This window comes from Montipora foliosa, chromosome 3 (genome assembly GCF_036669935.1).
Source record: "Montipora foliosa isolate CH-2021 chromosome 3, ASM3666993v2, whole genome shotgun sequence".
In the NCBI taxonomy this organism is placed as follows: domain Eukaryota; kingdom Metazoa; phylum Cnidaria; class Anthozoa; order Scleractinia; family Acroporidae; genus Montipora; species Montipora foliosa.
In genome coordinates, this window is record NC_090871.1 from 21,974,941 (window position 1) to 21,989,940 (window position 15,000).

Sequence of the window (15,000 nt, forward strand, 5' to 3'; positions counted from 1 at the left end):
TCCATAAACCCACAATTTACTGTCCGTGAAAATCGCGAACCCGCAACATTGACCACATGAGTTCCAAAGTCAAAACGTATTCAGAACTGACTTGATCATTTTGTTTTGTTACAAAGGCACTTCGCGGGAATTTGACAACTTAAAGCTATTTAATTATAGCAAGGTTTTAGCAGTTTAAATGAAACAATCTGTAAAGTGACCGATCTCCGCAGTCTCTAATGGATAGAATGTATCCAGAAATTGTATGGCCTAAAAAGGCAACATTCCCTGTTTGTTTTCTAGACATTTTTACAAAACTTTATCTCCATTTTAAATAGAATAAAAATAACAAAAAGCGCTACGCGCTATGGCATATTAAAACGACTTGAAAGGACACAGAGACTATTTCTCACGCGCATCAACGCGTGCCATGCACTGAAGTAGGATCTAAATGACGGGTACGGACCTCTATCGAAAGTACACATGGCTTATCCCTGTCCATTGCCGCTAGCTTTTTGTATTTCATGGCCCTTCTTTATATTCTGTAACTTAACTAGTCCCTGAGCGAAAATTCTGTGCGTTTGGAAGTGCCACTAGATGGCACTGTTATTCAAAAAGCCTTTGTTCACAAACACCAACTTTGCCGGACCGTTTGGTGAACATACAGTTTAGGAACTGTTTGAGCAGGCCATCTTTAAGCAACGTTTTTCGCCCATGAGGTAAAGTAAAAATAAAATGATACACGACTCATTATTGAGCATCATTCGAACGGAAGTTTTTTTTTTTTGGCAATTCCCGTGTGAAGCTGTGTAAAACGCTTCCGAAAATCACGACGACAAATTGTCATACCAGAAGCAGACCTGATTGTGTTTTTGTATGATTATGAGCAAGGCCGTAGCTAGAAACTTTTGACTGGGGGGTGGGGGGGGGGGGAGCAATAAAGCGAGGTCTGAAGAAATGCTTTTTCAGAAAAATTTGAAATGAATGCAGAGGTATTAAAGGCTAATCAAAAAAGGAACGTTAATCCTACCAGGTAAGTCTAGGATTTCTCCAGTTGGATTTTCTACTTAAAGTTTGAGTACTTCAAAGTTGATTGTGGCTTAGAATCGACGATATAAATACTTACTCGGGGAACTCAGTTAAAACGAAGCCCGGTTCGTTCACCTCCGTCAGCTTTGTTTCATTTGGTAAATCACCTCAGGTTCCGGTATGTAATCCGTCCCACTATGAATAAGGAGCATCTATACCCGAGAAAGGGCTGGGGAGACTACCTTGTATACCAATCCCTACTCGTTCCAGGGTATTTATACCAAATACGTGAGTAACTATAGAAGTGGAAATGATGCATTGTAATCGAATATTGCTGCCTCCTTCTCCCCTGTATCATAACGACAAGCGATCGGTTGTGAAAAGTTTCAAACTAACAAGGTAATTTCAGCAAATGTCAGGTTTTCTGCTCAATACTTCAGAAAAAGAATTTTTTTTCCAAAATATTTTGGGGGGACAACTGCCCCCCTTGCCCCTCCGCTAGGCGTTACGGCGTTGATAATGATGTGCAAGACAAAGTGTGAAATTGAAACAAGTCAGAAAACGATGAGCAACACCAACGAAATTTTGCGTTTGCCAGTGTGGAGGCACATTGGTTTGCATTAGTTTATCTGAAACACACTGAATAACACACTCTCGAATCATTCGATTTCTTGCCAAATCTCCCTCGCTATCTTTTCTCACGTGTTAAAAAAGAGATGTATATATACAGTGATGGATCGGAGTGGATCAGCTTTTTGATGGACTGGCATTCATTTTGCATACACGGAAAAATCGCAAGTTCCAAGTCCCGCGTTTTAAAACCAATCGTTTCAGAGACAGTTTTGTTCTAAGCCATTGCCGATAACATGCCCTTTTACAACTCATATGTTTTAAATGATCTGATTTTGAATAATTTTAGCTATATCTTAATTGTAATTTTGTGTTTACATCATAATAGCTTTAGTATTGTTAAATTCTTATCAAATAACTTCTTAATTTATCATTATATAATTTATAGTTACAATTAATTAACGTTTTACATTTGTAAAAATTATCGTAATTCAGCCTAATCTATCTATCTATCTCTATCTACTTCGGAAAGCGGGGCTATTACACGATCAGTTTTATTGGACTGACAGAAGCTCCAGACATGTAACAAGATCGTCTTCTTGCGACTTGACCAAAGACTGTTGTGATACTCTATTAAACTGTCGGCACTTGCACCTAATGGAGTAACTTCAAAATAATCGCTCGAAAAATAGAGCTGCTAAAATCCGTTATATTTCGCACACAAAGACTAATATCCGTGGAAATGCTTTTTCTCACAAAGTAAGTAGATTACTCTAGACATCTCCTTGGTGCAATTCTTACCGCTATGCAAACACAACTGGCCTTTGTTTTTCATATTTTACGAGCAATAGGACTCCAACTGTGATCCGATTAATACTCCATTTACACCCTGACCTGTTGGTAATCATTTTGGTGATATGAGACAAAGTAAACATTTCCGGTAAACTTTTCAACATGTGCGGTCTGACGAAGTAAATTTTAATGAAAACGATTTTTTTCAAAAAAAGAAAATTTGCAGAGCTACCGAAAGGCTATTTCGCATAGTAAGAATTCCGCGACATTAAATGAACATTACAATTAAAAGCGTTGTTAAAAACCAAATTATACAGCCTTATAAATCAATAGGGAAAAAAGCCATAATTCAATGCGCAGGTTGGCTTTTTTATCGTTGTCTTTGCTTTGTGGGTGGATACGTGTATAGTAGTTGTGGAAATAATAATTCCGCGGAGGAAGGAGGGCACCATACCGTTCGCTCTTTTCATTCCAATTTTAAAAAATGCGCTTGGTAAAATACGCTTTATACAATTCAGAAACTTCATCGTTAATTAACTTTACCCATAAAATAAGGAGTAAAACTCTTTATTACCTTCTAAGTATACGATCCACCTCCTACTTCCGTGTGATTTTCTCAAATAATACCTGCAAGAAATACGTTTCAAAGGAAACAAATAAAAAGGAACCCTGGTATATAAAGGAAAGCATATTTTTTGCTGAAGTTGAAGGTTCCTACTATTATTCTATTAACATATTTATCACATTTTCCTAAGTTTTTTAGCCTCTAATATTAAGTTAAAATTTTCGTTTCCGTAAAATACTGTTTAGGCTTTTTTGAAGGGCAAAATTTCAAAACTCGTTTGGTATTCAATCGTGGCTTTAGTGTTATCGGCTTTCGATCAACTAGGCCATGAACTACCCTGCGTGAGTATCAGTTTTGCATGCAAGTTCTTAATCGATGTCAGCCTCAACAAATGATTTTATTGCACAAAAAAGAGTCACACTTGAGAGTCATGTAGTAAACGCGACAAGACTGAAAACCGTGTCATGGGTGGGATTTCTTCTTGTTGCCTGGTCTTGGCTGTGGATGGGCCGATCGATGTCAGTTTTAAGAATGCTGCATCAATATGACTCAATTTGACACTTAAAACAGGACTGACCGTTGATGAAATGCATTTTGATAGATTTCCTGAACTATTTGTTGATGCTGAAAAAGCTGATGCCTTGCCAAGGACGCCAAGCTCTTTGCGCATCAAATAATCAGTATATTTCTTTCAGAAAACTGGAAAAAGTCTTTGTAACAACATACCGCTGTTTATTCGATTTCTAACTCAATCGTTTCAGAACGCAAAGAATTTCTGAGAACTTTATTTATTTAGTTATTTTTTTATTCATTCATTTATATCCTGATGCTGGCAAAATCGATGAAACAAACCCCATAACATCGGCATCTGAGCGAGTTCTTCTTTGCGAAGAAATTTAGAGTACCTGACCTCGTTTCAATGAACTGAGAAGTCTCTGCAAATTTGAGCTTCCGCATTTTTTTGTTGTCGAAACAGTGAGACGCTGGGCAATGGCTCCAAAAGTCTGAATATTTTCAATTCCGGCTTTGGGTATGGGGTAAATGAGTTATCAATTCCACACAGCATTCAACGACCTCTCTCGAATGCACCTCTTTCCATTTAACCCTTTCACCGCTAAAAATGCAAATTTACACATAGATTTTACTCTGTCTAACGCCAGACGATTTTACTCGTCAATGGAGGAGCCTTCGGCAGTGAAAGGGTTAACAGCATCGAGATTCGCTCAAAAACTACGTCCCCAGTTAACCCTTTCACCGCCAAAAATGCAAATTCACACTTGTAGATTTTACTCTGTCTAACGCCAGACGATTTTACTCGTCAATGGGGGAGCCTTCGGCAGTGAAAGGGTTAACAGCATCGAGATTCGCTCAAAAACTACGTCCCCAGTTAACCCTTTCACCGCCAAAAATGCAAATTCACACTTGTAGATTTTACTCTGTCTAACGCCAGACGATTTTACTCGTCAATGGGGGAGCCTTCGGCAGTGAAAGGGTTAACAGCATCGAGATTCGCTCAAAAACTATGTCCCCAGTTAACCCTTTCACCGCCAAAAATGCAAATTGACACTTATGGATTTTACTCTGTCTAACGCCAGACGATTTTACTCGTCAATGGGGAAGCCCTCGGCAGTGAAAGCGTTAAAACGGTTATTCTGAAGGGAATGCGAAGCTCCTGGAAATCTGAAAAAGGTAACTATTTGCGTGTTTAAATCCATATTGTTCCATTGACAGCCAGCTTAGTAAAATTGGATTAAGGTTTTGGTCTATTACTAAAGAACACTGATTGTATCGGCAAGGAAAGGTATTAAGAAGTACCTGTCAGATATGCCCCTTTTTGGGGGGTGGGGGGCTGCTTCAATCAACAGACATGTCCACCATTTGAATTTTCAATATTTTGGTACCGATAAATGATACTCGTTATCAAAATAGAATCGAGGAACTTTCGAGAAGCACCAAGTTCCATTGCAATTTAGCTGGAATCAGGACAGAAATCATTGTTACATTGGCATAGGGGCTTTGAAGCGATACTGCATTTTGTCAAGGATAATTGCCCCTTCGTCCGTCGATCCAAGGCATCAGGAAGGACAAGGCGGCAGTGGTACGTGAGCATTTGTGGGCACATCGGCCATGCAAGCAGAATATTGTCCTCCAGTGGATAATAGAATCGACATTCCATTGAAGCCTAATGTTCCTGTATTTAATCATCGCTTTCACCCTCGAACATTTCCGAGACTTTAAACTAAGATAAATTAAAATAATAAAGTGACGAGGCATTAAGAATCGCTGAAAAACGCCAGGCAACAATTTAAGAGCATCGGCCGGCTTAAGAGCTTCAAAGTGGTCTGAATAAAAAGGATAAATCCGTATTGTAGGAAGATTATCTCCCCACAAAGATGATTAAATGAGCCAAATCGCTTCAGAGTGAGCTGCCGTGTAAGCTCAGTGCGATCCCAGTTTTGATGAAAAGGTCTGATATTATGATACTGTAAAAACAGCAATGCGAACTACCGCCGGCGAGCGGTGGGAATTTTTTCAACTGATTTTCTACTCCCTCAGCGGCCGAAACAAAGCCACCCTAGTCTTTAAATCCTCATTAGAGAAAATGGGTACCAAACATAGCTACTTCCCCCTTCATCTAAGAAGCGACGATTTCAAAACCTCTTCAACTAAGAGCTTCTGCTTTTGTAAGTTATAATTTCCCAAAAGTAAGACCCTCTGAGCCTAATGTTAAGCCTCAGTGCAGTCATCGTGAGGGGACGCTAGACATGGTTCAGAATTTTTTGATCAATAAGCGTAGCAGTTCTTACATAACAATTGGTGAACGGTGTTTCACGTCATGATGAATGATGAAATAGGCCGTTTAACAAGTTGAGCAAAGCTGAACGAAAGAAGACTGACAACCTCTATTCTGTTCAACCGAAGCCGTTGTCATCCGTTGAACGGCGTAAAGCAATCCGGCGTTTTCCAGTCACAATAAGCAGATGACACACATCTCAAGGATTGATGATCAACAAGTGTCGAGCCGCGTTTCATCAGCTTTAAAAAAAAGTCCTGTTTTCGCCGTTCCAAAGGTGTATATTTATAGAGCATTTGAATTGACAGAGCAAAACGACAGATATCTGATCTTTAAATCGTAAATGGAGCAGAGTAGGCCAGTTGAAGGAAGTTAGAAAATGACACAAGACCATAAAGAGTATTTGAGACTGATAACAAAAGTACTATGACAAAAATGCATTTCTTCAATAGATACTTTGCTCACGTCTATCGGCTGTTATTTGCGGCTTGCTTGCTGAAAAGAATATTTCGTCTCCGACCGAGTTCTCGGGAGGGTTGGCGGTTTGTAAACACCACCATAAAATTGGCCCGCAACACTCTACATCTTGCCAATTAAATGACTCAAAAGACTTTTACCTGTCCACGATCTAGTGACATACACGTATGTCGTTACGGAAGAAATGCTTATCGTTTTCAGGTTTTAATCTTAACGAGGTGAGACATAGTAAAACGCCATAAAAAGCCGGGTTCTTAAGTAGCACGGTTGAGCTTTCATTCAAATGGTCGCATTAGTGTCACTGATAAAATCGACAGACGACCTATTTTGCGTTGGGAACAAGTATAACTCGAGAGAAAAGGAAATTTGAAAATAGGCGTGTGTCGACTTACTCACCCTGCTGGACTGCCATCATTACATGTGGCGTCTTTGTCATTTTTAAAGCTGTGTAATTCCATCTCAGATACGGCCTTCGTAGAACACGCCTTGGCGAGGTGAGCGAGTTGAGCCGCCAGCTCTGTTAAGGTGTCATCCAAGGTACAGTTGACGCTTGTTAATGACATAAACACTCCACAAAGGACCACCGCAAAAACACGGAACTAGAGATAAGGGTACAGCACTTCAATGAGAATGTGAAACTTATTTGTTTTACAAATATACCTTAAAATAGTTTAGGTTCCATGAACCGTAAAAGTGGCAAGCAGCTAACGTGTTTAAGTAAAAATATCAAGGTTAATGCTGACAGAGATTTCCACCACTACCACGGCTCAGCTTTTTCTTTTCTCATTAAAGACGTCTAATTAAGACCGATACAAAAAAAAAGAGGAATTTTCCCCCTCTCATGCTACCCGGTATACTAACTTCATCTAAGAAGAAAAATCGCACCTGTATTAATGTAGAGTAGCTCTTGGGGTAAACTCTCGCATTTTTTGGGTTACACGGGATAGATTCATCATAATTGAATAAGTACTGCCGATTGTAAGGAATAGTTATTGGCGGTTTCTTCGTAAATGAGATTAAACTTTAGAAAGGCAAACGCTCTTACCTTGTTGGCCAAACACAAATTAATGACTGAGAAAAATGATTCACAAAGCTCATTTCGTACATCACTCACCATTTTACCAGTTTTAAACAAATTAAGCGTTCTTATAGGATCTTGTTGGTCTGATAAACAATGGTATTTGAAGTCCTGTAAACAAGTAGAGCATGAAAGGACTTCCACGTCGCTCCAATTCTCTTTAGCTTCGAAGACTCTAGCCCTTGAAACGACAGACGTTTAACTATTAATCAACAGTACATCACAAGTACAAGACACAAGCATTCAACTGAAAAACCGACTATCAAGCGCTCTTTTGTAGCAGGACCTTGTCTTAAAGGTCATCTCTGATTGGTCGCGGCGACTACAGAAGTATGGGCTAATTGGCAATTATCTAACTCAATGACGTTGAAAGCCACATGGATTAATTATACCTCTTCAATCACAAAGACAGGCACGCTATTGGTGCATTCTCTAATACTCTAAGCAATGATACCAATAATCTTAGCAAAATATTTACATAGCTAAGTTGCTTGTCGCAATAACAAACTGGTCGCGACTGGCGAATGCTAATTGCATAACTGAAAAGATGTGGGGGTACACGAAATTCCCCTAATGGAATAATTCGAATTGAGATCATTAACCTCTTGAGCAAACAACTCATCATCATCCTTTCCCGCTCAAACCAATTAAAAGTAATAAGTGTTCTCGCGTCTCGCTTTCCAATCCCACTTGGGACATGGGTCGGTCCATCAAAGAATTATTGTCATTGTAACTTAAGGGATCAAAGAAAACTCGCCATAACCGCAGGAGTTGGGAAGACGTCCTCCACATTAACAGTTTCTGGAAAAGTTTGAAAAAATATCGAGTTTTTATGGTATATTCGATGAAGCGTCTCATTTCGCTAAGTACTTACTACTCAAAGATTATTTCATCCCGTCGATCTCTCAGGAAAATGTGAAAATCTTCTTATGGTGTGCCGTCACGATATTTGCCGCTAAATTAATCACAAAACGTATTTAACTCGAGGGGCAAAATCCTCTCTTTTTCTTATGAGAGACACCTCATAATTAAACGAATCCTTAAAAAACCAAGCACGTTACGAGAGCAAAACGGAAATTCATTGAGACAAACTTTTCATTTCACGCCACAAGAAAACACTTAAGGACACTCGTGACCAACAGTTTCCAGTCCGAGATCGTTTGGCACGTTATCCAAAGGATTTGCGCATTACCACGCTTTTAAAAAACTCCTTGCATAAACTAATGGTTTAGGCAAATATGAAAACCAAAGAGCTTATAATGACATATGATTTATTAGGCGTGTCCTGCTGAGTTACGATTTGTTGAAAAGAGCTTTCATATTCAGGGAGTTGTTTCTTTCGAGAACTTTAGGAAGAGGGAGCATTCCCTTCAACTGAGAGAGAAAAAAAGACGTTTTTAAAACTTGTTTATTTCCTTTAAAATGTCTGCTATTTTGTGCTCCAAAAACGTATCGGGGATGCGCACGACCTTCCAATTTCACGCCCAAGTTTGTGTGCCGATTTGGCAGGCAACGAAATCAAATATTCCAAGATTTATGCCACCTGTGGCGCATACTTTTTAGGAAAACAAACTAACGTATTTCTAAAATAGACAAAATAGGGCAATGAAAAAGGGAAAAAAAGGCAACAAGCAGTGACTAATGATTTTCGAAAAGCAAGGTTTTTGTTTCGCACTATTGCGAGCAATGAGTATGGGCATGGAATTCAGAGAGAAGACTGGTATTTGAGGTCATTTCTGCTCAGTGACAAATGAATCAACAAGTATCGCAACGTCCATATCGATGTTTTGAGATTTTGGAAGGAGCGAGGTTAAAAGACAGTAGAAATGAGAGAGATGTCTTCATAGAGGGAACCTTACAACTCACTCCGTCTTGATTAACTTTCCAATAACAGGAAACACGCATATTCCATACATTTCTTACCCTGATTCATAGAGAGGATATTGCAAAAGTAATTGGATATAAAAGCTCTAGAGACGGTTGAAGGGTTGATTGCGGAAAACGTAAAAATAGATGGAAGACTTGCAGTATTTTTGATAAGCATTTTCCGGATCATAGAGAAAATAAAAGTATAATTAGCCCAAAACATTTTCAATAGCATTTTACGGATTTTTTTTCTATAATTAGCTACGACAATCAAGGAAAACAAACACGCAAACAAGAAAGACAGAGCAGATTTACTTGACGGAATGTCTCTCAAAAAATGCGGTTAGCATTATTTCTTTCTCACAAATACCCTTGATGCGAGCCAGGAATTGTTGATACAATGCATTCCTTGGACCGATGCCGTGAGTTTGACGAACACCCCGTGTGGGCGGGAACTCTCTTTGATAAGAGAAACAAACACGAACCGCCCCAAGAAAGTTATTTCATGAATAGTTTTCGAATAGAAATCGTTAAAGTCCTATCAATTTGATAGGAATGAATGAAAAGAAGTTGGATTGCTTTCAGAGCCGTAAGAAATCCGTGGAAAAGTAGTCCATCGTACAAGTACTACTGCAGTCTATTTCGGGATTGTCCTTGAGGTGGATTAAAAGAAATATTAAAAGTTTAAAAAACATATTCCTTCCTTTTTGCTTTAATCCATTTTAGACACCTTGCGTAAGAAATGAAGCCAGGAAAATCAATTCTTTCAGGGACATTTTGAAATGGCATCATCTTATCTACAAAGGAAACATTTGATCATTATTGCAAGCCTAAAAAACACGCTTTTAGCGAGGGTTCTAGGAGAACACAATGCAAAGTTGCTTCAATGCAAAGCTCCTTCAATTCAAGTCATTTCGTTGGCCTTGCCAATCTTGCATGGAAATTAGAGTGTGCTGTTAACAGTTACGTAATTAGGGCTTCTGTAATGGAAAAACCATAAAAGATGTCCAAGGGCGTTTCTAGTCACCATCTCGGAACTCCCTAACACCGGGAGATCTGGAGTGCGTGCACGAACTTTCAGATTCTTCAGCTTCAGTGTCTTGGCCCTGGTTGTTCGAAGGCTGGGTAACTTTATCCAGTGGAGAAGACACTATCCAGAGCGTAAAATAGACTGACTCTGCGTTAAAAGTTGACCAAGGTACGTTTTCGCTGGCGTCTTCACTAAGATGCGTTTAGAGTGTACATATTCACGGTTACGTGAGGAAATATTGAAATCTTTGTACACTGAATGGAAACTGTTGGATATGGAGACTTATCCACCGGATAAGGTTATCCGGCCTTTGAACAACTCGGGCCAGGGTCAGTTATCATCTCGATTATTGCACAACATTTCCTGTCAAAACTGTATTGTGGCCTCTGCATAAATCGCTCATATGTTCTTTGTAAGTACTTCAAAGAGCAAAAGTGAATTCCAAATAAAGAAAATACTGATGAGATGAGAACACGGTTAATCAGTGTTTTTGAATCCAAATCTTTACATACACGAGCCTAAAAATGAAACGACTATAGATTTCAACAGCAAATAGAAACTGTTGGATAGTCACTTATCTACCGGATAAGGTTATCCAGCCTTCAAACAACTGAGGCCAGTGTATTATCAACATCCAGTTAGTAAATCTCTATTGTGGCCTGTATGAATTGTTTCTGCATAAGTAATTCAAAGAGCAAAAATGAATCCAAATAAAAGAGAATACTGTAGATGAGAACAAACTATCTTCACGGCTAATTTTGCCGAAAAATGAAACGCCGGACTAAAGATTTCGACTGCAATCCTGTGTGCATAAAATATTTTATTGACTTTCAAAAACCGTTCCGTAGAGGCAATTACTCTTTATAATATCTCGTTAGTACGTTTGAGCAGATACTTTACTTCCGAATCTAGTTCTTTCTAGTTGTATATGCCACAACTGAGGAAGTAGCGTCGACTCAGCCGATAGTCCCCAAGTTGGAACTTTTCCCGGCCATCTTGAAAAACAATAGCCAAAAAAATCTCTAAATACAGTTGTTTATGCTCTCTCGAATAGCCATCAAAAGGATTTTTGGCCGAAAGCATTTGCGGTTGCCATCATCAAGCAAAGATGCCCTAAAAGGTTTCCAAACACTGGAGTTTTGATATGAACACAGCAGTTACTGGCATTCGATCATATACCTTCAACAACCGCAACACAACATACTTCGGGTTTGTAAAGAGGAATTCACATGTAAAAGACATACACGCACACGCCAAGTGTACTTGTCGCGCTACAGATAAGTCAGCCCATGTTTTTAATGCAGCATTGTATGTTGAGCTCCTAAAGAATAAAATGTAGCAACTAGAGACAACGAATCAAAAGCTCTATTTATACTGAAAATTAAAACTAAACTGTGGCTAAATGGTGCTAGTTAGAATGAGCCAGAGTTAAGGCAGTCAAAATCAGCTTATGAACTCATAAAATGTGTGCACTTAACAACCAAGTTTCCGAAAGTTATATCTGATGATATGCAAAATTCCAGACCTTGAGGATTCAAGTGTCGAATGGAATTATGACGATGCAAAGAAGCATTAATATTGATTTCCGCTAAAGTTATATCCTGAACCACGCAATGGAAACTAGGTGATTTCTGTTGGAAATGCTGCTACTTTTAATTTGTCAACAGGATATTGAAAGTTACTCAGGCAAATACAAACAAAAGCTTTCTTTTTATTAGGAGTACTGTTTAGATCAGGCTCACTCGTAAAGTCTGCGAAAGGCTTGCATCTTCTCCGAAAAAAACTGATTCAAACAAAATGCTACGCGTATATAACATCAACAGGCACATCAATTACTTACGAAGAACGTTGACTGCCTTATGTCTCGTTTAAAAGCGGATCGATGTGGAGCACTTGGTATTTCATCCTAGCGAGAGCGTAAAGTGTAAAAAAGGTAAATACGGAGTGAGAAGTGTTCCGCCAAAATATACTTGCGGCCACCTTTGGAACAAGGAGCTTTTGAGTACCTTTTGATTATATTTAATACTGCGGACATGGAACGAAGTAGCTACAGTCTCAGACATAAATAGTTGGGACATTTCATTCGAATTTCATGCCAACATCCTCAATTCCCTTCTCATGCGTTCCCTGCTCCTCTCGATGTTGTTTGTCGCAGTTCAGTCACCAAATCTTTCACACCAACATTGAGAGGGCAGGAAGAGGCAGACAGAAGTGTCCCAACAATTATGTCTGGGACTGTAGGTAAGGAGTTTGACCGAAACTGACTCACGAACAAATGTGTGCATATCTTCACGCATTTTTGAAGCCATATTAAATATTGGGTGCATAGTCGACTTTTGGGGTTATTTACTATCGCTGGGATATCCTTAGCCCTCAGTCAAGAAGATGACAACCGGGCACATTCTCTTGCATGTAACAAAACTGAAAAGAGAGAACAAGTCATATATATATCGCAATTGTAGAGATAATCCATGTTCTACTGACTAGTTCGAGACTGGCACTTGGACGAGCCTCGAATAAAAACCTATCATTCTTCCTGATAGAGCAATTTACACGAAAAAAGATGTACTTGTCTCTAAGAATAACCTTACTAGTGATCACCTCACCACAATTAAATACTAACTTTAGGCAGATCCTGCTGTAGTCACTCGGGACAAAGGAACAAACATGGCGGCCACCTCTTACGCAATCTCATTTTGCTAAAGACTTAATATAGACATGGTTCCGTGAACTGTTTTCTCGTCTTTTATGATTTACCAAGTGATTGCAGGTTCTCCGGCTTTATGTTGACATCCCGCAAATCTCGTCGAAGAGGCTGTTTGTTCAACCGTAGTTACAGATTGCTAGCTGAGCACTGAATCCGAATTAGTGCTTTGAAAGCCTTGCACGAATCCTACTGAGCGCGATTCCTCATCTCCTTGCGTTCAGACTAGGCTTGAAATCTTAGGATATGAGCAATGACATAATGCGTCAAGCGTCGAGACCTATCTTTGTACATATCATGAAAATATTTTCATCTGGTCACTTCAAGTCAAACAAGCGTCGCCCTTGCTAAATTTCCCGGAACAGACAAAAACCGATTGAATAGACCAATTTCGATATATTAAAATTCAGTCCTAAACAAAAGGCATCATCTCGAGGCTCTGGGTAATAAATATAAGGATTTGTATGAGTTTATTCCCCAGAGCCTCGAGATGATGTCTTTTGTTTAGGGCTGAATTTTAATATATCGAAATTGGTCTATTCTAATCACCCGTCCATCCAAAAATTGCCTAGTTGAGCTGTATAAGCAATTGAGGCCGGATAAAATGCTAGAGTATCAAGTCTTGAAAGGCGGGTCTATTTTTGGGCTCTAAAAAGTTCAGTTCTGCTCATCAAATTAACGGCAACCAAAGGACGACCCTGTATTTCAGTTTCGCGCCCTTGATGTTTTTTCTGATCTGCAGCTAAGGATAGAGAGGAAGAAATTAGAATGAAACTTACGAAGCAACTTTCTATCAAGTTGTGCCACGGAGCCATTTATAGCCTGCGTAGCAAGCGTTCCTTTTCGACAAAAGGAGCTTCGAAACGATTTTCCGCAAACTGGCCGCGCGGAAGTTGGGGCAAGAGACTGAGGGAACGCTTGCAAGAAGACCCCCTATTTCGCCCACGAACGGGGGCTTCTGATTGGTGCGGCACAGTCACAATGATTGACAGGTGACAAATACCAGAGCAAAATATTTCTCCTAACTTCTAGCGTGACAATGGCTATGGTGGAAGATGTCGAAGGTTTTGAATCGTGTGTCGAAGCTGAGCGAATCGGGTCTCGGGTTTTACATTGAAAAGGAAAAAAGAACTGTCAATGCGCCATCTCTTTAACTGTATAGATGTAATGGCCGTTTTGCCAACAGGATTCGGAAAAAGCTTAAATTTTCAGATGTTTGTCATGATGTGCGGAGTGCGAAATAAAAGAACTTAAAACGAAGAACCGGCTTCTCGAGTATCATCGTGATTTCTCCATTTCAAAGCATAATACGCGATCAAGTAAGTGGTTAAGGTAAATTCTATGGAAAGGACAGCCTGTGATTTAAATGAAAATCTGGACTGCTTGGACAATCTCGATCAAGGGAAATTCAATATTATTTACGTGTCAGCTGAAGCCGCTATGGCGTTTCCGTAATTCATTAAAAGCAAAAGATTCGATAACAAAACATTGGCAGCGCTTATTGTCGACGAAAAGTTTGGACTGAACTGAAGTGAGCTGTTCTTTCGCTTGCAAAGGATACTTTATTTACGCACGATGAATTTAATTTAATAAAATGCCTGCGAACTATCAGAATCCACATGTTTCAGGATCAAGGAAATTCGTCGAATTCTCTGCTTACCTTGCCTGATGTAAGCTTGAGTCCTATGTCATGGATTGAGACAAGATGAAGACAACCACGCAGCCAGTTAAATCTTCTCTTAATTATTGTGAGAAGAAAGCGGCTCCTGTGTAAAGTCATTCGTAAAGCACTTTTACTTGCTATTTCATGTACGATTTCGTAACGATTTTACCAAAAACGTACTGTGGATTATCGAACTAGCGAGGACGTTTGCCTGTAATTTCCAGGAGACTTAGTACGATCCATTTCGTCAACCACTCTGCACCAACAAAATAGCCAGCAAGTCGCACTGAAATCGTCGTTAGTTTTAAACTTAAACCTCTTGAATGGTTTCATGGTCAGCTTTGCTGCAGATTTGCATTTAACGGCCTTACTTACCACCCATCGAACTCTGTACGAGTTATGTTTCTAAATTTCGTATTTTACGAGCGCACGGATTGCTGACAAGTTCTGAAA

The 15,000-nt window shown here is 39.4% G+C and overlaps 1 protein-coding gene across 5 annotated transcripts in view; it reads right to left on the reverse strand.

The window, feature by feature from the left end:
- The window catches only part of LOC137997069 (palmitoleoyl-protein carboxylesterase NOTUM-like), a 42,558-nt gene that overhangs the window by 17,834 nt on the left and 9,724 nt on the right, over positions 1-15,000 (reverse strand). For 2 of the 5 annotated variants that reach the window (XM_068842816.1, XM_068842815.1), the window contains exons 2-4: positions 7,321-7,465; positions 6,603-6,805; positions 2,945-2,997 (exon numbers count right to left, since the gene is read on the reverse strand). In XM_068842816.1, the coding sequence (XP_068698917.1) occupies positions 2,945-2,997; positions 6,603-6,805; positions 7,321-7,323 (259 nt within the window). In that variant the 5' untranslated portion in view covers positions 7,324-7,465. Of the gene's footprint in view, positions 1-2,944; positions 2,998-6,602; positions 6,806-7,320; positions 7,466-12,020; positions 12,087-12,803; positions 13,071-15,000 lie in introns of those variants that run through there. The other 3 variants (XM_068842814.1, XM_068842813.1, XM_068842817.1) reach the window with 3 other exon arrangements.